The sequence below is a fragment of the Camelus dromedarius genome, chromosome 3, assembly GCF_036321535.1.
Source record: "Camelus dromedarius isolate mCamDro1 chromosome 3, mCamDro1.pat, whole genome shotgun sequence".
NCBI classification, from domain to species: Eukaryota; Metazoa; Chordata; class Mammalia; order Artiodactyla; family Camelidae; genus Camelus; species Camelus dromedarius.
The window spans coordinates 41,349,601-41,373,842 of NC_087438.1; the positions used below are offsets into that span (position 1 = coordinate 41,349,601).

At 36.1% G+C, this 24,242-nt stretch overlaps 2 protein-coding genes across 5 annotated transcripts in view; one reads left to right on the top strand and one right to left on the bottom strand.

Annotated features, from left to right (window-relative positions):
• KIF2A (kinesin family member 2A) overlaps positions 1-15,402 on the top strand; it is a 68,344-nt gene extending 52,942 nt beyond the window's left edge. For 2 of the 4 annotated variants that reach the window (XM_031445819.2, XM_031445828.2), the window contains exons 17-21: positions 1,544-1,657; positions 2,551-2,701; positions 5,363-5,464; positions 7,735-7,870; positions 9,971-15,402. In XM_031445819.2, coding sequence (XP_031301679.2) covers positions 1,544-1,657; positions 2,551-2,701; positions 5,363-5,464; positions 7,735-7,870; positions 9,971-10,056 — 589 coding nt within the window. In that variant the 3' untranslated portion in view covers positions 10,057-15,402. The remainder of the gene's footprint in view (positions 1-1,543; positions 1,658-2,550; positions 2,702-5,362; positions 5,465-7,734; positions 7,871-9,970) is intronic. The other 2 variants (XM_031445833.2, XM_031445838.2) reach the window with 1 other exon arrangement.
• Positions 13,254-23,677, bottom strand: DIMT1 (DIM1 rRNA methyltransferase and ribosome maturation factor). Its single transcript, XM_010974913.3, has 12 exons — positions 23,451-23,677; positions 23,024-23,097; positions 21,777-21,863; positions 19,688-19,749; positions 19,510-19,603; positions 19,375-19,424; positions 18,138-18,261; positions 17,907-17,999; positions 17,026-17,090; positions 16,337-16,400; positions 15,249-15,355; positions 13,254-13,716 (listed from the first exon to the last, which is right to left on the bottom strand). The coding sequence occupies exons 1-12, from the start codon at positions 23,527-23,529 to the stop codon at positions 13,674-13,676; spliced, it is 942 nt and encodes a 313-aa protein (XP_010973215.1). The 5' UTR covers positions 23,530-23,677; the 3' UTR covers positions 13,254-13,673.
• Positions 23,678-24,242: the final 565 nt, after the last annotated feature.

The window sequence follows — 24,242 nt, forward strand, 5'->3', positions numbered from 1 at the left end:
AATTAAAACCCTCCAGGTCTTCAGACTTCTGGCTGCAAAGGAATCCCCCTAATGTGAAAATACTGTGTCTGGCCATTCCTCTAGTTCATTTTAGGTCCAAGTAAAACATTGTAATTTATTATCATGTAATGTGATTCATTTGCAACCATCTGGGACAAATAATTATGTCTTTTATTTCCATATCTCTAGGAATGAAGATTTTCAACCTTGCTTGATAACTCATTTGAGGAATATAATTCCTGCATATAGTATAGTTTATCTTGGGCAAGTGGGTTTCAAATAGAGGGAAAATGTGGGGCTAATAGAGTGTCTAAATTAGGAGATTCTGAAAGAAATAGATAAGAAATGGGGTTGGGAGTAAAAAGAGTTAGGTCAGTATTAGAAATTCAGGCTTGTCAGCTTGTGCGTAGGTAAGCTTTCCAAAGTGACTATAAAAGATAAAGGGCAGATGAATCCTGTATTGAACCTTTGAAAGCAGGCATTACCAACAGGTCAAAGAAAGATTCCAAGTGGAAGAAATTATTAGTTAGATCTATATGACTACTTTTGACATATAAAAACAGTAATTTCATTTAGTTCATTACCTAAGAGAAGTAATGAGAAAAACAGAAAATATGATTAGATTATTGAAGTGTTTAAATTACTTAAGGTTTGTACTCAATGCTAGGTTTGAACCTCAGTTATACCACATTCTGACTGAATGAACTTGGATGAGATTCTTTTTTGCTCTGAACCAATTTCTCATCTGTAAAGTGGTGATAACAATATCACAAGATTGTCATAATGATTAAATAATATAATGCCTATAAATTACTAATCATAATATCTGACATATAGGAAGTACTTAATAAATACAGCCTACTGTTATGAAATGGAATTGCCCCCAAGAGGACATAGGAAATCACAAAAATTGGGTCAGGAAAACTGTGATTTGGTTAAACATAACTACTGGAGACATTAGCAAAAGGTATTTAAATTCCATTGCTAAAGGCTTTTCTTCACCAAGGTTCTTCATCTGAATCACCAAACACAGAAAATTATTTGAGTAACTTTTTTCTGTTTGTTCCAAGGATACTTCATAGCTAATCCCATTCTAGGTACATAGGAAAGAAGTTAATTCATTATAAACAATGGATGTCATTAGGACTTAATTCTCTTATGTTCTGTTTGGAAAGACGGCAAGAATGTTGAAGACTCACTAATACTAATAAACAGAATATTCATGGTATTGACTACACAAGAAAATTAGATTGAGTGGTCATGTAGTTAAATAAGGGACATTTCAAATTTATGTGATTGTCTAGTTAAACTTCTGGAAAGGATCATGAAAAAAGGAGACTATAGAGTAGTGAATAAGTAGACAGAGAAGTTTGAAAACCTCTTCACATTGATTATTTTTAAAATACTCTATAAATACATTGTCACAACAGTGTTGATCCTTTTCTAAACAAATTAAACTGAGTACTAAATGAAGACTTGAGATGTGCATTGCTGTCTTTACAAGAACATTTTCTTTTAATTTGTTGCTGTTTTGGTGCTGCAGAGTAAAGGAGTTTGGAATTAGTCCATCAGACATTCCCTTCTCACAGGGTAGTGGCAGTCGCCCTGATCTCTCTCCTTCTTATGAGTATGACGACTTTTCTCCTTCGATTACCAGGTCCACTTCATTCTATACATAAGATGTTTATTTAACAGTTTCTTTTGGATTGTGCTATGTACAGATATTTCATTTATACTTCTTTTGTCCTGAGCCATTTTATTTTTCATTTTCATTTCATTTGGCAGGTGGTGGTTGTACTGCATGATCTTCATTTTTATGTACTTTATTATTTGCTGTAAAATGTTGATTTACAATTCAGGCTTCCTATTTCCCCTCATATTTTTAAGGATGATGTCATCTTTGCATGTTTACCATTGAAAGATAAACTGTCTTATTTAAAATGAGAAGCTTACCTTCCTTCTGTATGCTCTTGTAAACTCCCTTGTCTGCAAGGAAATCATAAGGATCCTCTTGACTTAGAAAAATATATGCTCTCCCAAATGTGTATATTTAAGTATAATGGGTGAACTTTATGATAGAACTATACATCTTATAATCTTTATAGATTAGAAATATAATGTTATATGTAGCTATTTTAATTGAGCATTATAACTGCCAGATCTGCAAAGTGTATTAAACTCTGATTTTTGGCAGTGATCCATGTATTGATCTGGGTACCATTGTTAGTATTTTCCTGTCCATATAATTCAAGTGCAACAATGGTCTCTTAATTATTTTGAAACACTGAATCTATATACTTGTTGATTCTCATTTGTTATGTAAAGTAATTACATTTGAAGTAATTGTAAACTTATACCTAAGTAAATTCCTAAGGTTAAACAGCTAAACATCCCTTTAGTATTTCCACAGATTTCAGTTAGATTTGATCTGGAAAGCTGACATCATCAGTATCAGTGTTAATTGAATTACCTTGTATTGACTAGGTTGATATTTTCTTGTTCCTTTGCATTAGCCTTTGTTAATTTTAGATGCCCCTTATGTGTTTATAGGGTGAAAGAACTGACTGTGGATCCAACTGCTGCTGGTGATGTACGTCCAATAATGCATCATCCACCAAATCAAATTGATGACTTAGAGGCTCAGTGGGGTGTGGGGAGTTCCCCTCAGAGGGATGACCTCAAACTTCTTTGTGAACAAAATGTGAGTGACTTAATTTGGTTGTAATTATCTAATCTTAGTCATTTCATCCATAGTAGTATAGGTGGAAACTACCTAAATCGGCTTAGCAAACTACAGCCTATCGGCCTCCCATCTATTTAAAAATAAAGTTTCATTGACACATGGCCATGCTTATTTAGAATAGAAGTGACAAAGACTATGGCTCAGAGCCCAAAATATGTGCTGAAGTTTGCTGACCCCTGATCTAAACTATTTTTTTCAGATTTTATACTGATATTAAAATCTGGGGATTTTTTTAAAGTAATGTAGGGAAAAAATAAATTTAAGAATTGTACATACAATGTATCATACATAGAGAGCTTAGAAACAAGATTAACTGTGGATACATGCATATATATTAAAAGAATGCATGAACTATATCAAAAATCAAACATGGCAAAATACTGACATTTGTTAAGTCTGGTTGCTTTCTATATTTTTAAAGTGTTTGGTGATATTTCATAATTTAAAATTTTGATTCCCCCATTATTCAAAAATAATAGGTGCCCATTGCATAAGGACAAAGAGGTATAAAGAAATAAAAAAGCACAAGTAATACACATTTTCACAGTTATTTCACTTATATTGAGTGATATATATAGTTTTGTGTCATTCTTTTCTCTGTAAGAATCCTTAAGTAGCATTTTTTCAAAATGATAAAAGGTAGCACTTATTCGTTGATATCACCTAAATTTATTGCTAGCTGCAATGAGATGTTCTTTGGAAACAGTATACTTAAGTTGATGTTTTTAATAGCAGTCTTCAAAGTCCAAAATATTCTAGAGTAGCAAACGTTTATACTACTTTTTGTTAATGTTTCAAATTACTCTCTAATAATAAAGCAGTTCTCAACCAGGAGTGACTTGTGTGGCCCCTCCTCCCACCCCCAGGAGATGTATGGAGACATTTTTGGTTGTCACAGCTGGGGTGCTGCTGCTAGCGTTGTAGCTGCACATCATGCAATGCATAGGGACAGCCTTCCTCCTCCCAAAAATGTCTGTAGTATTGAAGTTGAGAAACCTGGTTTTTGAACTATTGAAGATAAAGAACTACAAATGAGATCCTGACCTTAGTCTACCCCTGTCTTCAAAAGATTTGAGGGAAACCACAGTTGCTTTTAAAATCCTTAAAGCAAACCTTGCATTGCTCCTAGATACAGCGCCTACCAAAAACATGGAAAACTAGAATAAGATAGCCACTCCCTGTAGCAGATCTCTTCCATTGTATTTTTGCAGCTGTTGTGTCTCTACAGGTCCTTACTACGGAGAAGTTGGCTAGGTGACCAGAACTAATCTGGAGGCTTTAAAGCGTGACATCATGAGTTCTTGCAGCCTCCTCCATATTTGAGAGAGTGTAAATTTCTTTCAACTTTTCCTTCCCCAGGGGACTATCTTGAGATGGTTCAGCATTAGTAGCATTTAGTTGAGTATTGGTGCATGTATACATATTCTTACTGCTATAGTAAGTTTTAATAAGGTAGATTAAAATGGGTTAGTGTTAAGGACATTCCTGGAGATAAAAGTAATACAGGTAGACAAACTAGAGGGTAATCAAGTACGTTAGAACAGAAGTAGCTGTATAGGCAAAAATGGTATTCTGAGTGGGGTGCATGGAAGTGATAGGAACTTGCATAATATCTTGAAGCAAAGGAAAGACAGAGGCATTTTGGTCTTGACAGGGAAGTGGCAGATAAAAAGAGTAAAGGTGTTTATCAGAAAGAGAGAGAATATGAGAGAATCATGCCTGTGTGTCTTGATAAAATGTCTCTACTCAGAAAATAAAAGGTTCTTTGGCCAACTTGATTATATAAACTTTTAGAGATGATAGTTTATTGATGAAAGAGTCAAATGTCTACGTGTAACAGACTTAATTTAACCAAAATATACACATATATTTAGAATTGTGTACTTTATTTGAAAAATGTCGCGTTTCCTACTGACAGTTCATAAAACAATTATAAATGAACTTCTATCTCACTAACATCACTTTTTGAGGAAATAAATCATTAGACATTGGAGTTGGGAAGGAAGTTCAAAAAAGAAAGCAAGGCCATAGAGGTTTGACTTGATGTAAGACCAAAATATGTGTTGTATATGTAGATGGGTTTTTTGTTGATGAAGTTGTGAATTGTCAAAGTCTATATAAAAATCGGTAAGCAAATTCTATAAATGCAGCTCAGAAATTAAGATGTACTAAGAGTTGAGACCTTCAGAACACTAATTTGATAGTCACAATCACGAAAGATACTATGTTTACATCTCTCTTCTAGGTGAAAAGTAAATAATACTGAGGAAATACATCAGTATACTTGTAGCCTGCGATAAATGTATTTTCGGAAAGTTGCAGTATTCCAAAAGAGACTGCTTTTTCAGGGTAATTCTGCAGTTAACCTTGGGCTAAATGGAAACTATCCCTTACTGATATGCTTAAAGTTTGGGTTGTCTTATTGAGTGTGACATTAAATACTTTTGCCCCATAAAAAGAAATTGTAGCTTTGCCTTTCATACTATATTTTAGTAGTGTTTAACATCCCAAGCTTCCTCAATTTCTAAATGGCATTTTTTGTAAATGACATAGAAAAACTACTTTTTACAACATTTAAAAATATAAACTTTATATTATAATTTTTAAATTATTTTCAAGGAAGAAGAGGTTTCTCCACAATTGTTTACTTTCCATGAAGCTGTCTCACAAATGGTAGAAATGGAAGAACAAGTTGTAGAAGATCACAGGGCAGTGTTCCAGGTAAAGTAAGACAGAAACTTCCATCACGTTTCTTTAGAGAAATTAACAACTTTTCATAATTCTTTGAATATCACATTAAATCTAAAAAAAAACACTTGTTTATGTATATGTATTTGTAGGATATATGACATGTCAAATTTTGCATAGAATGACTGGTGGCTACAAACCTCTCTGTAGCTGTGGTGAAAAGATCTAGTTTATTTACCTCTTTTTTGCTTTTGTCAGTTGCTCATTTTTAGGGTGGTTGAACTTCCCTTCACTGCCTCTTCATGTTAGGCCAGTTTGTTTCACAGCAGTAGAAAAAAGTCTTCTAAAGGGTATCAGAGCTGTTGAAGAAGAGTTGGTCTGTCTTTGCAGAAAAGGAAGATTGTGCATCATCTGAGCTGTCAGTGGCAGATGAGGGGTGTTAAATCCCTGCCTGTAGCAGTAACTCCTTAGGTATCCATCCCACTGTATGTTCAACCTCTTAAAAGCACTTTTACTGTAAGATCCTCCCCTTAGTGTTTTTTTAAACAAAAAATATTCTAGCGGGTGATATCTATGAGGAAGCAAGGATAACATTTCGACATCTTTGTGTAGACTGTGTGGTCAGCTTGTCCTCACCCCTGCCCACTTCCTACAGAACTATGAATACCCTCTGAGAAAAAAGTGAACAACGGTTTACTCCCCCTGTTGAGTTGTATTCCTTCTCTGATGTTGAAGAAATCTTTATCTGTAAACAAACACTAACATTCCTCAATTCTAGGCAATTCAAGCACCTGGATGAAAGGCTCAGAAATATAAGAGGACTCTTATAATTTCAGAATAGGATATGTGTTTATTAAAACTGTTACAGTTTTAGTGAAACCCTTATTATGAAAATCTCTTTAGAGGCCTGAGTACTTAGATTAAATCAAGAAAGGACACTTGAAGGGGGTGGGAAGGGACAGACTGGGAGTTGGAAATTTGTAGATACTGACAGATATATATAGAATAGATAAACAAGTTCATACTGTATAGCACAGGGAAACAAATACAAGATATTGTGGTAGCTCATGGTGAAAAAGAATGTGAAAATGAATATATGTATGTTCATGTATGACTGAAAAATTGTGCTCTACAGCAGAAATCGATGCAACATTGTAAACTTACTATAACTCAGTAAATTTTTTTAAAAAGGACACTTAAAATTTAAGAAAGTTGTTGTCTCTGCCCTTTTGGAACAAGGTGTCCTATAAAGATCGTCATTTCCTGTTCTGCCATTTTATCATGAAGTCTAAAAGTTCTTTGTTGGCAGAACTGGGTGTTCTGACTTTCAATCCTGTACTCTTTTCACAGTTCCATTCATTATTCCTCCAAACTGTGATCTGCTGTTTCTCACAATAGGGTTTTGTTTTAAAAAAATAAAGTATACAGCCAGAGGAGAAGGAAGAGTACTAAGGAGGGCAGTGTTAATCCACACATACATAGTTTTCTAATAGGTACCTATACCTCGGTCAACCAGTTCTGCCTGGTGATACAGTCTAATAATTAGCCATTAAATTGCGCTGATGTTTAGAACAGTGAAATTGTTATGTGCCCTAAAAAGCTAGAAAGTGTCCATTTTTACGTCCAAAAACTCTTCAATTCAGAATAATGTGACCTTGTTAATTAGCCATATGATTCATGACATTGCTAGAAAATGAAGCTCATAAATTCCACATATCTAAAATCTGTTAAGAATGAAGACTCTCCTTGAAGCATTTATGAATAGTAGTAAGTAGCTACTATTTAGTGGTTCATTTGACTCTTCTAAAATTGACTATCCATTGGTCTCTTATAGTCAGTAATTAGGACTGTCTCCTGGCCTAACCACTGTGAGGCCCCAAATAGGTATGTTAATTCCGGATGATTTACAAGCTCTAGGCTACCAAAGGCCTCATCACTTGGCACAGTAGCTTTATTATTATACCCATTCTTTCCCTGTTTTGGATAGCTGTTGAGGTTTTGAGACTTACTCTGTTCATTGATACACATATATTGTGTGTGTGCATGTTTGATTCATTTCCTCCTCCAAATGCCCACTCCAGGTAGAGTAAAAATAGGAAAATGAAGTCATCTTGTTTGGCCTGTCATATTGGTGTTCAAATTTAAGGAAATATTTCTTAATTTTACTCTGTGAATAAAAATGTTTTATGGTTATTAATATTTTAGAAAATACTATCTTCAGTATGATTGATTATGTTTAACATAAAATTTGTAAATTGGTTCCTATGTTATAAAGAGGCTTATGAGAATTTTTGTCATTTTAGGAATCTATTCGATGGTTAGAAGATGAAAAGGCTCTCCTGGAGATGACTGAAGAAGTAGACTATGATGTAGATTCATATGCTACGCAACTTGAAGCTATTCTTGAGCAAAAAATAGACATTTTAACTGAGCTACGGGGTAACTCTTTTTTCATTTTGGCGTTTGAAATCTGCCTAATGTTTGTACATATCTAGTGGGAGGATTTTATTATGAGAAGACATCTGAAGTGAAATTTATGGGCACCATTTAACATCTTTCTAGAGGTATAAAGACATAATAGCCATTCTGCGTTTTTCTAAAAATGAAACACAGTAACATTTCAGGTGCTCGCTTATCTTTTTTTTTTTTTTTTGTCTTTTTGTCTTTGGGGACAATAAAGACACCTTACAATTAAAGAAGGGAAATATATTTTTACAAGTTTGTAAATTTTATATACACATTCAGTTTGTTTGGTAGGCCAATGCTTTTCAGAATTATTTCCTTGGATTAGATCTATTCAGGGTCATCTTTTTACAGCCTCCTTTCTGTGCACCTTGTGTCATGTTTTTCCTTTGAACACTTGTTTTAAAAAAAATCAAGGGGAAGGCTTCAGGATTCTACTTTGCTTATGATACGGAGCATGTAGTTTACCCATATGCCATGTCTTTTTTCTCGGCTTTTAAATTAGCTTATCTATGTGCAGCTTCAGATAAGCATTTATTATGTGTGGTGATTTCTTAGACATTGGCAAATTGGCTGTCTTCATTTATATGCAAGTAGGCTTCTTTATGTGTGTGTACATGCAATGCAACATGAAACCAGATTGAAATTGCTAGTTTTTAGCACCAAACAGGCTGCTTACTTTTTTAACTAGATTCTTTCTAAACTTGGTTATTTAAAATCATATCCTAGAGTCAGCAGTGACGTTGTGCCAATTTAGAATTGTTTGTGCAGATGTAGGGTTTCTAAAATTTGTGCTTTTTTTTAAATGTTCTTCATGTTCAAGCCTTGATTTAGTGTTTTGATCATTTTTCTAATCTGCCATAATGCACAAGCAGCTTTTTCTATGTGTTTTATTCAGAAGACAGATAACAATGCTTTCTAATATTTTTTTCTCTGTAATATGTAGCTTTCATCTTAGTTCACTTCCTTTCCTTAATTTTCGCAGGATTCTACATACCGTATTATTCAATCCTTTCTTAGGAAGTATTTTTTTTTTTGAACCTTCCAGAGATGGTTTTGGTATTAATGTAAGAAGTTTGAGAGCAATTATTTTATATTAGTAGGTATCAGATCCAGGAGTCTTTCAGTTCCTTTCTAAATTTCAGAAAAGTCAACTTTTTAAACATCTTTGTACTTAGAAAGTGGGGAAAGAAATTAAGATTCCAACTTTATAGCTTTCTTTTCTTCTGAAAGCCGTAACCTTTGCATTGTTAACACATTTTAAGTTAGGTAACTATTTGGGGGTGTTGTCTCCTGTGTTTTGTACCATACTTACCAATATCCTTGATTTCTACTGACTAAATGACAGTAGCACCACCCCAGTTGTGACTGACAGTCAAACATGTCTGTAGACATTATCACATGTCCCTAGAGACGGGGTGGGGGCAAAAATCACTGTTGAGAACCCCTGTTATAGAAAAGATTTCTCATCACAGCTGTCTGTTATTTGCCTTTGCCGGTTTTTACTTACCTATTTCTTACTCTTATGTGACTGAATTTGTACATGATAGGTGGTAAGACACAATTTTAAGACCAAGAAATGTATGTTCTATAATCCCCCTTTACTGTCATACCCTTTTGTAATCCCTGGTAGGGAGAAAAAATAACATTTCTTCGTAAAAATTCAAATAATCTTTTAAGGTAAAATAGGAGCTGGGAATAGACATTTCCTAATATTGAGAGAAGAAATGTCTATTTTAGTTTAGTAGATTCATAGTGTTCCTTTCAGACATGGCTGTACATATTTTACACACAAATAAAGCGTGTTTACACTGCAAAAAGTAATTCAGATAAAGCTGAACACTGTAAAATGTGCCAAATACAACAGAAATATGTTGAAGATACAGAAAAAAACAAGTATTTCCAGGAATCTGTAACTAATCTATTGCTGTAGTTGAACATTGTATTGTGAGTTTCTGGGCAACAAAGAACAAAGGAAAAATTCTGTTAATGTTAAGAAATAAGAGAGTTGACTTGATAGGACCTATACAGTTGTGTAATGCAGTACTTATTCCCTTGTTCTTTTCTTTTTCCAAGATAAAGTGAAATCTTTTCGTGCAGCTCTACAAGAGGAAGAACAGGCCAGCAAGCAAATCAACCCGAAGAGACCCCGTGCTCTTTAAATCGGCATTTGCTGTTAAAGGATCCCAGGACCCTCACTACTGTAACATACAATAATGGTTCAGCTGTCAGGGCCATTTGAAAGTTTGAAATTTTAAGTGTCTGTGGAAAATGTCTTGTCCCTTCACCTGAATGACATTTCAGTTTTGTGAAACACTCCTTTGTCTGCGAGATGCTTCTAGACCAGGAGGCACAACCAAGATTTGGGAGTAGTGAAGCATTTTGTTTCATTTCCCCTAATAGTGATTTACTTTTGGAGATCCTTGCCAATTTTATTTTCTATATGATGAAGTAAGATTGTGGACTTGATCCAGAGGTGAGTAGTAGGGGGAAGCCGCAGCATTTCCTTTTAACTCAGTTGAATTTTCGTAGCAAGACTGAGCAGTTTTAAGTCCTTTGCGTGCATGCATACCTCATCAGTGGTTGTACATACCTTGCCCACTCCTGGCGACAGCTGTGCTCACCTCTTCCTGCTTTGTGCCTTGACTAAGGCTATTGACCCTAAATTTCTGAAGCACAGCCAAGATAAATTACATTCCTTTTGTCATTGTAAATTACCTTTACTGTGTGTACATTTTTACTGTAATTGAGACTTTTTTTGTGTGTGACTAGTTAATTTTGCAGGATGTGCCATATCATTGAATGGAACTAAAGTCTGTGACAGTGGACATAGCTGCTGGATCATTCCATCTTATATGTAAAGAAATCTGGAATTATGATTTTAAAACCATGTAACGTGGTTATAATTTTCTTAGCATTTTCTTTGTAAAGAACTAAAATATAAACTAGTTGGTGTATAATAAAAAGTAATGAAATTCTGAGAAGAGTTTTATCTTAGGATAATACATATATATGCAGTGTGTGTTCCAGTGTGGTATTAACAAGACTAATAGTGCAATTTGATCTTTACCAGTACCATTACTTAAGTTGAAGTGTCCATTAGCACCCCAAAATGTACCCTTTAAATGTACTGTTAAAGGAAATTGGCTTCTGATGCATGAACATTTACATATACATTGAAAGTAGTCCATAATAGAGCTGTTAGTTTAAGCCAAGTATAGACAGTACATAACTCCCTTGAAAACAAATTAAAGCTTAAAAAACAAAAAAAAAAAGAGTTGGCTTTGCCTTAAAAGGCAGATCTAACCCAAGTTCCACCTGTTACCTAATGTGTGATGTTTCACCATTATTTGGTGAGAATCACCAAATTCTCACCAACAAGTTGGTCTAGGGCATGTTACTTTTTAAACGGTGGCACTTATTTTTACAGATTGCTATTCCAAGGAAGAAAACTGGCCACTTTTCATGTAAATATTTTGTTAGATTTATCTCTCTCTCTAGGATTTTTCCCTCAGTTCCCAGGATAGTGTATAGGAGTACATTAACAAAAAAAAGTCTCCCAAGGATATCTTGTTTTGATTGACTAGGGAACTCCAGCTCACTCATATGGGCTACAGGGAAGCTGTGAATAGAGAGTCACATGAGCCAAATTCCCTACTTCACTGTTCATTTATGAACTCCGAGGGTAGTTGTGGGAAATCCTAACACCGTGGTGAAAAACTCCTCTGTAAACTTGAAATCTAGAACAAATGTAGGTTTTCACAATGTGCTTATTATTAATAAATGAAATCTATGGAATGAGTTTTAGACAGAATTTACTTCAATACCAATCACCTTTGTTTTGGAAGGGACTCAGGTTTTCTTGCAGCTGTAAGATATGTTCTATTTGTGTTTATTTCAAAGAGAAGAGGAAAAATGGGGAACTGTTACTATTGACTTTGCAGAGGCTGTTTTAAAAGGAGTTTCTGAGCCTAACTGACCTTCAAAGGGCAATAAAGATACGTGAATTTGCTCATTTTAAAGTCCAACAGATTAGTCTTAATTTATTATTTAAATTAGAAGGGTACTATCTCTGGAAGTTCTCCTCATATTCAAACATGCTGTCTGATACTATAATGGCTTCATTCTGATAAGTAATCGAAGTATATTAAAAATTGGTATCAGAAAAGATCTTGGTAGTATAATCAAGGACTTCAGTTTTACAGGTAGGGAAATCTGAAGGCTACAAAAAGGACTTAAAACTGAGTATTTAGAGGGGGATGGGGAAATAAGAGGGAAAGCTGACTTAAATCTTAAACAAGTATTTCCTTTAAGGATAGAGATGGTACAAGTGAACTTTGCAAAGTAAGTTTTGTGAGATTAAAAAATCCTACTCTTCAGTTTATGTAGTGTTTATGTAGTATTTATGTAACAAAAGTGGCTTGATCCAGCTATTATTTAAAGAATAACTTAAATTTTTTGGATCTGCGTTAAACATTATTTACTTTATCAGACTTGAAAGCTGATATCCCTGTTAATAAGTAACTAAAATATACATTATTTTAGTTATCTAAGATACCACTTTGCAGCCAGATTTCAAAAACAAATCTGTTTAGGCAAACAACTTATCTTCCCTTCTAGGTTCACTCAGTGTACCTTGTTAAAACAATTTGGAAACGCTCCTTCTATTAAGTTAGGTGTAAAGAAAGCCAACTGTCACTGAAAATATTTTTATTAATTTCCTTATATAAATAATCAGCTACTATAATTCTTTGTTAAGGGATATTAATAATAGTATATTGATAATGACTTAAACATTGTAGCTAATTAAGACTTGTTTATGACATTATTGAAATTCTCAACCTAACATTTTAAAAATAGCTTAAAACTAAGCTTTTTCATCAGGTATGTGAAAAAGTACTGAAAATTTTAATATTCTAGAAGTCATATGAATACTGGGAACCTGCATTTATGGCAGAATGGCTGGTTGGGATTTTTTGTTTGTTTTGAAATTGAAGGGCAGAGATTTTAACTTCCAAGCCAGCTATGACTTACAATACCCTTTGAAATTCTGTTAACTCTCACTGTCTCCCCAAGAGAAAACTGTATAATCTTATAGTTCATATCATTCTAGTTGAGCATCCTCATTTCACAGGTAAGGAATCATGGCCAGAAGTAATATGCCTGAACCACACGGTGGCAGTAGCACACTCAGGCTTACCCAGACCCTGATGTAGCCCGTTACGATACAGGATAGCTAAAGGGGTAGGCAATGATAATAACTGTACAGGATAAACAGAAAGACTGAGAGAAGCAAAATAACATTTTAAGAAACAATTGCTGTACTGTACACATAAATAACAAGAAATGGCATGCGGAATATGTGACTAAATATGCTTATATTTTAACTGTTTTTATGACTTGAAGGACAAAGGCCTAAAGAGTTAAAAGCATAAAAAGGTACTCCCAGATATATAACAGAAAATATAACATCTCTATATAATAAACTTAGAAATGATAACTTTTAAGTGTAAAGTTGTGCGTGTCTGCGGCTCTTGAACTTGAAGATTATCAGGTATAAATTGGACCCTGCTCTCTGCTATATATTAAATCAAAACCAAAAAAACCTTGGATACTTAGACTTACTACCTTAAAAATTCAAAGTAATAAATGGTGACAGCATTAGTAATACTAAATCAAAAATAGTCAAGCACAAAGTGTCCAAGCATACATAATTCATCTTCTCAAATTATTAAGAATGTAATTCTTTTCTTGAGTTTGAAAATTCTTTTCCAGATACCTAAGAAAAATGGATACCTTCTGTATTGAATCCATGTAGCAATCTGAAAAAAGAAACCAAAATGGGATGGTATTGAAATGTTAATTTGTAGCATGTAATAGTGCATACATAGTCCTATACTCTAAAACACAAACACATCTGCAAACCTGTCAAGCCCACTCACTCATAACAGTAGTCACTAAAGAAACTTTATTCAATTAAATTTATGAGAGATATATTAATTAAAACTACATCATTTTGGTGCCTCTTCTGTCATAGACTGTACATCTGAAGGCATGATGAATTTAACTATAAAATGATCTTAGACCTACACTCTCTGGCCTAAGAACACACCGAAACTTGTTCCATTTCAACATGGTAAATTAACATGAAGCTATTTGGAATTAGAAGAGAGGAATGGCTACATGTCCATGCTTCCTCTCTGAGCTCAATGTTATTGAGGTTCAAATTAAATACTTATACATTGCTTCTCTCTGGGCACCTAGCTACTTATCAGATCCTAGTTAGCAAATTGCATGTTTAGTAACCTTGAAGAAAGTTAACGAGAATGAAGGAAAATAAGATGAAACATTTCTATTTAGACCTGAGATTATTTTCAGGATGACCCATAGGGACCATGAAGATGAGTTAAGATGTCAGAAAAAGGAAGATGGGTACTTAAGAAATTAAAAAAGATGGGTACTTATTCAACTTCTAGGATTAACATCTAATTAAAGACTCAATAGTACTGCTAGCCTGCCGATTAAACAGCTATTGTCTTAATTACATACTGTTGTGTTTCTAACATAGAAAAGTCAAACCAATGACTTAGAACATTCTGCTCTCTTTTTTTCCTTCAGCCTCTTTAAAAATGAATTGGCTAAACAGGCAAAATTTTATGGTCTATTAGTTAGGAAGTCAAAGTGTCAGTGATTAAAAACAATACAGGTTAATAATTAACCTAAAATTACCTGAATAATAATTGACACTTATTCTGCTTTCATAAGATTTACTTGCTTAATTCAAGGAAAACAAATTTTGGTCTTTATTGCCCAGATAATTATGACACCCTTCTTTCAGTTCAGGTATGTAGAACTTGCCTCAATCCACCACAAAACAAGTTACTGTATTACTAAACCAGTTAGAAATGATAACCAGATAACCGATACTATTTCATACTTAAGATCTATTTGATAATAGCTATTCTCAATAAAGAAGAAAAGAATGAGACCCAGTTATATGTATTATGACTCTTCTACCTTACAGGCTACTTAGAGACAAACTATTAAGACTGACTATGAATGGGAGTTAGGGGAGGGGGCTGGAGGGGAGGACCACACACAACGCAGCACAAATTGCCACAGAGGTTATCTCCAGGCTCGGACTGTTCTTTACTACTGTTCTTAAAGAAAATGTTCATTCTGCTGCAGCTAACCAGCCTCCATCTTCTACACCAAATACTATTCCATGCCGTGGAAGTGCTATGCAATAACTCCCAGGTAGCACCTTATGCCGCTTAAAAGCCTTTAAATCTCTTAATTTGAAGATATCACAGTAAAGAAATGTAAACATGTAGGAAAAGAAAAATGTAATTACCTGATGAAGTCATCTATGTCCATGGAACGGGCCCGTTTGTCACTAAAACCTGTGCTGGTTAGGATTTGCTGTATTTTATCTGCTATGCTGAAATCTTCTGGTATTATCTATCAATATAAGATTCAGAATAAATGAACAACATATCTTTAATGAAGTCACATTGACTCTTTTTTTTTAAGTTCAGTAAGTCAAAACAGTCACCTTGTTTGTTCATGGTAGTTTTGGAAAGCCTATTTGTGCAGATAAGACTTGGATCTCTGATGAGTTCAGTGGTTGATCTTTAGCACATACAAATACTCATAAGACCCTGAATGAGTTAACCATGTGCATCACCCTTTTTCTTAAAAATTTTGAAAGTTCTCATGGTTATGGGCTTCACAAAGTACTTCATAACACATAAAATAAAGCTGTAAACTAAATTTTAGAGCAACTGTTAACTCCTTTAAAAATAACACATTTTCTTGGCACAAATTTTATTTTACCAGCTAGTTAGTTTTTCTCAGAGATGGCCTCTCCAACACTTAAGAATATTAAGTATTTTATACTTCACATCTTTCATCCAAAAATTTTTCTTTATCTAGCTTAAAAATTTCCTATGTAGGCATATGTTCAGTGACTTTATCCATAAAGAAGAAAAATAGAAGTAGCAGTGTGGTATATTAAACCATGTAAGACCTGAGTCAAGAAATGAAAACTAATTTGTTTCTATTAGTCCCCTCTACTTACATTTGGAATAGCTAGTAAGCAACAAGCAAGAAGGAATGGTCACAATTATTTTAAGCTGAGTAAGTTACACATGCCTAAAACTAAAAAATTATGACAACTGAATCTTTTTATGACTGAAAAAGCTGCAGTAGCTAAAGAGGATGGAGTGGGGTATTCAAGGTTGCTCAGATCTGTTGCGCAAATACACAGCAGCACTGACTTGTTAAGAGTCCAATAAGTTGTGCTAGTTAGATGTGACATACCATCTTTTAAGGATCCTATGTCATGTAAAATTAAGAATCTTGTGATGATAGGTGAAACAGAATAAGAAATAGGATATTTTAAAACAAATTATTGAAACAACAGGAACATTTTCTACTTACAGTATTATGGACTGAACAGTGAATTCTGTAGTTTTTTTCCAATAGCTGTTGTACTGCACTTGACCTACGAGCATAAAGAAATGATATCACCATTATGCCCAAATCAGATTATAATTTCCTTTAAGATTAAGTCTATATTCCATATGATGAAATTAAGAAACTAAAGTGTTGAATATTTAAAGTTATGATATAATCAAAAGCGACTAATTTTTAAAAATAAGTCCCAATAAACATCTCTTACATTCTTAAAGAACTCTACACTCTCCACAAAACATCATCTCAAAAAAAAATTTTTTTTTTCATTATGGCTTTCACCTCTCTTGACCTTGGGCCCCAAGTTGCTGTTACATTTTTCCATGTTAAAATGCCAGGAATTTTTCAAAAGTATGGAAGGGGTCCATTGTCACCTCATTTTCCCAAGGGAAAACTAGGCAGATGTGTGGTCAGTTTTTGTTCTTTGCCCGTTTTGTAAAAAAACAAAACAACAAAAAAACCAAATGATCTAATTCCCATCTCTAGAAACTTCATTAAATTCTCCCCAAAGTACAAAATTAAAAAGATAAAAATGTGTCTGGACATGGATCATCTACGCTCTAGGGTATCTGTTCAAGAAAAGGATGAAATTCTAGCACTTAGCATAGTATCTGAAGCACTGAACTTTTATACATTATAAATTGGTGAACACTTACTTAAATGCAGCAGACAACGTCTTGTTTTTCCTAACAAAGGTGATCCTTACTAGGCCATCCCATTCCTGAAACAGTAGATGGATATTTTCTTACAAAATATCAAACTCTGCCTATACTTGCTACATATTATTTTGTTTTAATATATAAAACTGAAAGGAACTTTCTGGAGTGATTAAAATGTTCTAAATATTTATCTGGCTGGCACACATGTGCAAAAGTAAAGATGTATACTTGATTTTCCCACTTTTGTGCATCCTCAATATTAAAAATTAGAAAAAATACGTATTTGTTCCACATCTGAACAGAGGACATGGCATTTATTTAAATCTAAGTATCATTTTCAAAAAACATGATTCAAAAAAGATACGGTTTAGAATATAGCCTGTACAATACACCTAACTAAACCTCGCTGAAGAAGTAATTGACAAACCATTTCACTGCCGCCAGTCACCACACACATTTTCATCCAACGTGATTGCTGTGAAGTTTTACATCAAGTCATCTGGCTTTCTTCTTTTTTTAAATCACAAAAATTAGAATTTTGATTAAAAAGTGTGACCCATACTACTACTCTAACATAACTATTTTCATTTTATCTTGTTTCCCATTTCTTATTCAAATAGATACATGTTTTCCACAGCTTTAAATTCAGCAAAGTGCAATGGCATTCTAACTTTTTTATTTTTTGCAGACGTTTTCCATGCTCTTTTGAGGTCTTCAACTACCATGTGTAAAATTATTCCATCTACTCCACCACAAGGATGTATCACAATTAACATTTTCCTGTTTACACTCAGGATTTTTCTGGTACTATAGGCACACATCTCGCAGCTTGGACTTTTTCTTTTCCTTTATGGAATGACCTAGTATTTTAACCTCACCTGAAAATTGATAGGTGGTGGTGGATTCTTAGGTTCTATCCTTACAACACTGGATTCCACCTTGGGTGGAGGTCTGAAGTTATTCTTTCCAACCTGTTAATGAGAAAATGTTCAAGGAGTCATCTCAAAAACAACTTTAAATGAGTAATCAAAAATGCTCTCCTCACAGAAAGGCATAGCTAGATGCTCAAGGATGAGGTAAGCCATATTATCTCAACAACAGTTACTTACTTTCATTAGATGGTCCACACGTGCCAACAGCTGTGTATTAATTGAGAGTCTGCAGTATAATTTATCCCCAGGTTTTGCAACCAGTCGGAGAGCAAATTCTCTTTGAAACATAAGTATAGCACATCTGAAAAGACAGTAGAAAGGAATAAATCAAAAGGTCATTTTCAACTATAAATGTATTTTAACTTGAATTAATTTTCTCAGGTGGGAAATAGAGCAAAGCAATATCTGGGGTAAAGATAATCAGTCCAGCTGGTTAGGAGGGAGAACACTTTCAGCCTGAGCTTTAGCACTACAAAACGATCCGGCTGGCCTTGTTTTTCATTGTGTGATGGCTGTACCTCTAACCCCTTACACATGTAAGCCCCCAATGATCAGATAAGAAAGCACTTCAGATCGGCACTGGTCTATCATCCCATCTAGAAAACAGAACCCAAACAAACAAAATTGGCTCAGTAGCCGAACTATATTCATGGGGTAGCAAACACCCTTCTGGAAGAGCTGAGGCAGGTTGTGACATCAGCGTCCTGATTTAACAGGTTAAGGAATGTGTACGGTTTATTCAGCAAGCAGGAGGCATTTTGCAGACTCCTGAACAGGAGAAGAGATCTTCAAGGCTGGGATTTGACTCTCCAACTTTTTTGACAGTAAGTCTCACTAGGAAAGACATCTGACACTGAAACCAAGGCCACAAATATCTGTATGTCCATGTGTTTCTGTAACTCAAACAAAAGTTTCATTAAACTATAATCACCTGGACCACATGCACTGAATGCCCTGTGATATATTCTATATCATGTCATTTTTTTAAAAAGAGAGTCACGATTCACTTTATTTTATACCCACTAAGGAATTTTTGAACTGCAGTTTGAAAACCATTGGTACAGATTGTACTAGAAACCAGTTCGGAGGCCACTGTAGGAATCTACATACAAGGTAATAACAAGTCTGACCTGCGCTAATGGCAGGAGGATGAGAAAACAGGGAAAGGCCACCTGGCCTCAGAAGCAAGACTTACACCACACCTCTCCCAAACAACTGTCAATTGAAAAAGAAAGAAAGAGAGAGAGAGAGAGGGAGAGAGAGAGGGACCTCTACACAAATTGGCATTTTCTATGAAACATTCTCTAGTGGTTTTTCAACTGAATTAATTTTAGTCACTGGCTATCTGTCTTCATGGCCTAAATTGTCAATCTTTCTAAGATTTAACAGTAACTTTGGTCTTTTTGGCACAAACCTGAAAAAAGGTCGGTGCAGCAGCAGCTTGAAGACAAAAGGAGATGAGATCTGTAAGAGAATTAACTGGTTATTTCTGGGAAAGACACACCAGAGAAACATTTAGAATAATGGCCTCTGCAATTTTAAAACAAACCTGATAAGGCAAGTTTGCCACACAAGCATCAAAGAATGGCAAATCTGTTTTCAACACATCACCCACCATTACTTGAAGTTTGCTAGCCAGAGGTCTGATGATGAGAAAAAAAAGCAATTAAAAAAATATATTGTTTCATGAGACTGAAATGCACTTTAATTCTTTTATGTATACTCACGTGCCCTGAACTCTTTTGTGAAGTTCAGCTACTAGCCGTGGGTCAAGTTCACAGGCAATTACCTAAATTAAAAAAAAAAAATGTGTAGGTGTGTGTATGGAGTATAAATCTTTAGTTATCTCGATAGTAACTCTTACATGATTTAAATGCATTAAACTTCTCTTCCCAATTCTACCATCAATATTCCTTCAACTGTATTCTACCAGCACATTCTAAAGAACTTATCTGAAGAGAGTTTAATGAAGAGACTATTTACGAAATGTGGGAATGTTGTTAAGGGAACAACAGAAATACCACCCAGAAAAGTAGACAACCAGACTGTGTGAGAGTCCTACACAAATAACGGACAGAATTCTTGTGCTCATATGGCTCCATGGTTTATAAATCAACAGATGATGAAAAGAATATACAATGTCTTCACAGTAAATGTTCTTAGAAGCATACAAAGCAACTGATCCCAGAATAAGTATATCACTTCTCTCAGCTCTAAGATCCAGAATTCAAAGCATAGATAACTTCTCAAGTAAATGAAAAAGGATACCAGATAGGCTGAAATCTTCATTTTTATTCAATATAAGCTGAGGCTTTACTGACTTTCAGGAAGACGAGGTCTTCAGAGTAGACATACGTGCTGCCTAGTCTGTTGGGCTCCGGGATCCATTCTCCAGCTTTCTCTGTACCCTGTAGGGTGATGCAGTCCAGTTCCATTGCCCTCTGCCTTCTGGCTGGGATTGAAAGGCATCATAGGGCGTGTTTCCTACTGCCTGCCCCTGCCTTGCAGAAGCTCTGGCAGCGTCTGTGTTCTGCTATGAATGCCCCCTGCTCAGTGGCTCCCACTCTTTTTTTTTTTTTTTTTTTTAGTGTTTGGAGAACAGTAAAAATATTTTATTTATTTATTATATTATTTACTTATTTTATTTTGGCAGGGGGAGGGGAGAAGTAATTAGGTTTATTTATTCTCAGAGGAGGTACTGGGGATTGAACCCAGGACTTCCTGCATGCTAAGCAGGTACTCTACCGCTTAAGCTATACCCTCCCCTCAGTGGCTCCCACTCTTATTGGGCTCCAGTAACAAAGTTCCCTCCTGTTGTCCCTTGAGGCCTTTGGATGGTAACTGTTTCCTGCTATTGCTAGTCCCTAGGTGTTTCACTAAAGCTTACTGGTTCCCTTAACATTCCCAATTTTGGAAATAGCCTCTTCATTAAACTCTATTCAAATAAGTTCTTTAAAATGTGCTGCCTATTTCCAACAGAGAAGACAACAAAGTTTCCATTTAATTAGAGACTGGGTCAGCCAAGAGACAAAGAAGGTACCACCAGAGGCCAGGTGACACCCTGATCTCAGAGACCTGTGATCCAGCCCTTCAGGTCTCCTCCTCCCAAGTTCTAGCTTCCAATAACTCCAACCTCCTTACTTTGTTTCCCTGAGCCTACAGGTGGTAACTGCTCATTGTAGTTTCTATTTTTGGGTGACCTCAGTGTTTCCATTTTGTTCTCTTAGTCTCCTCACAACCATGTCACCAATATTATCCGATATTAAGTTCCCTTTATTGAAATATCTAATACGGATTCTGTTTTCCTGACTGATATATCCCATATTTTCTTTTTCTTTTAATCCGTTTTTAAAAATTGAGATATAATTAACACATAGCATTAGTTTCAAGTGTACATGATTGGATATCTGTATATATTGCAAGATAAGTCTAGTTAACATCCATTATCGCACAATTAGAAATTTTTTTCTTGTGATGAAAACTTTTGAGAACTACTCTTAAGAATATGCAATACAAAAAAAAAGGAAAGAAAAATACTATAAAAAAAAAGAATATACAATATATACAGTATTGTTAACTATAGTCACCATGCTGTCCATTAGATCCCCAGGACTTATTTATTTCATAACTGGAAGTTTGTACCTTTTGAACCCCGTCACCCATTTTGCTCATGTTTTCTAAAATTAAGTTCCTAGCAAAGGGGTAAGAATTACTTGTAAAACAAAAACAATTAATTAAAACAGATTTATATTTGTAAACCACTTGAGCTTGCTCAAATAGTCTTTTCTGATACCAAACACTAAAACCTCTTTTTACCTTTTTTGCCTTTTCTAGCAACTTCACAGTCATATTGCCAGTTCCAGGGCCAACTTCCAGCACCACATCAGTTGGTCTTAAGGCAGCCTATGAGCAAGCACACTTCAGCTTTACAGGCACATCTGAACACATCATTTCATTTACGTCTGAATATTTCTGTTCAAAAGTGCTCGGTTAGAAGATCTTACTCTGACTTCATTTTTAGGAGATCTCCTCATGATCTATGTGCTTAACAAAATTATCTCAGCAGAGGTGCATCTGAAAATCTAATATCTTTCCTAACCTGGGACAATAGTTAAGAGTCATAAAATTTAGGAGTCAGGAAAGCAGGAATAGCAGTTCTTTCTGAGTGGTATACTGCTTTCTACCTTCAAAATGATTGTAACAGCATCTTGTTACCAACTGTTATCACCAAGTTCAGACTAGAAAGGTAAAGATTGTGATCTTGCCTGAGAATCATAGTACATTGTATGTACCAGGACTTCCTAATTCTACATCCATGTATGGTTTCAGGGATGCAGTAGTATCCAGAAATTGTACATAAAACTGGGTGTTTGCATGCACACAGCTGCAGTATTCTGAGTCCATACCTCTCATCAGATGCCCAAAGGAATTCATGAACCCAAAGGTTAAAAAGCTAGCCCAACCCTCATTTTGCAAATAACACAGTCAAGATGAGATCCCTTAACTATGCAATGCTCTTTCTACAGCCCCAGGATGCTTCCTTAGCAGCCATGAAAGTAATGTGCACCACCTGTTCTCATGTCCTAGCACCCTAATCATCCAGAACAATAAAAGAACATCAATAACCTACACAGAACACTCCAGAGTTTACATGTGGCACCGGCTTGTACCATACAAGTTTCTCTGGGAAACAAACTTCCTAAGATGTCTGTTTAGACATATTTGGAGGCTCCAGAGTAAATAAAAACTGACTCTGATAAATGGCGCCCATAAAAAGTGGCTGGGAATAGAAGAATAATAATCTGGAATTGAACAAGCAGACATGTCAAGCTAAGAAGTAACTGTCTACCGAAGGACAAAAGAATCCGGAGCCTGGAGAAACCAAGACCCACAGAATGAAGCAAATCATACCGAAGACAGCTTGTGACTCCTACACAATTCTTCAATTCATTCAACAAGTATTTATACAGCATCTATTTTATGTCAGCCATCCTTTCTCTGCTTAGGTATTCCTAAGAATAAAACCAATAACCCAACAACTCTCTCTCCTCTTCCACACCCACCTTATCGATAATGCTGTTAACAATGAGAGGATTTTTCAAAATGTGCTGCCCAATCCCCGTGTTGAACATGAGTCCTGGAAGAGAACATGAAAATAGCCTTAATTTCCCAACTAAAACCAGGTATCAGACCATCCCAGAGAAGAAAGGATAGTTGGGGGACGATTTCTACGCCTACGAGAGGCACCAAACGTCACTCTCGGAGCCGGGACTGACACAGTGTAAGTCCACCCCTTCGCTGAAAAGGAAGCCACAGGCGGCGCGCGGGGCCTGCGGCCGGCGCCCGGGCAAGCCCGGGACTTGAGCGCTCCGGAAGCGCGGGCCCGCCGGGTCTCACGCTCCCGGCCCAGATCGCGGTCCGCCTCCTAGGCTGGGTCCGGCGGGAAGTCTGGACCCGACCTCACCCCAGCTCCCTCCCGGCTGTCCCCACCTCCGGCACTCTTCAGCTCCCGGCGCTGTTGTTGACGCTGGAGCCGGCGGCCGCTCGCCCCTGACTTGATCTTCGGCATCTCTGCAAGCAGCGGACCCACAGGCCGGGGAAGTCAGAGACGTCTAAAGACGACAGCCCGGAATCACCGCAACACGTGGTAATCGCCAGCGGGCATCACCCGCACCCCTACTGGCCACGTGGGGGATGGGCGAGGACCCGCCCCCCGGTTCGCTCTGGAGTCCGCCCCCAAAAAGAGGGCCGACCTTGGAGCCCGGTGGCCGCCGGGAATTGTAGTCATAAACTGGAGGGGGAAAAAAAAATCTAACGTCGGGAGCCTACAGATCCCAGAAGACACCGCGCTACCGATTCTGGCGTTTTGGATTGGCTAGTTTAGAATCAGGGGCGGGGCCTGTCGCCCCTACAGGTACCGAGAAGGTTAAGTAGGTTTTGGTGTGGTACCTCGAGGTAGTGGAGGAGGGTTAAGTTATCTAATGCAATTAGGCCTGTCGATGCTTTATCAGGCCAGGTTCTGGAATCGCTGAAATCCAAAGGTTTCTTTCTGTTGCGTACCTCGCTCCTGTTTCCCAGCAGACTATGGGGTGAGAATCCCAGGATCTTGGGACTAGGAGCTTGCTCCTTGGGAGGAGTGAGTTCTCCGCCGCTTGAGTTGTGCAAAGGAACTCCAAGAATTTAATTTTAAGTAAGTGTCTGTTTCCACTAGAGCTGCTAGTTGCTTCCCTTCCTTCTGTGCCACGACATTCATTTCCTAAACCTTTACATATTGAGCTCCAG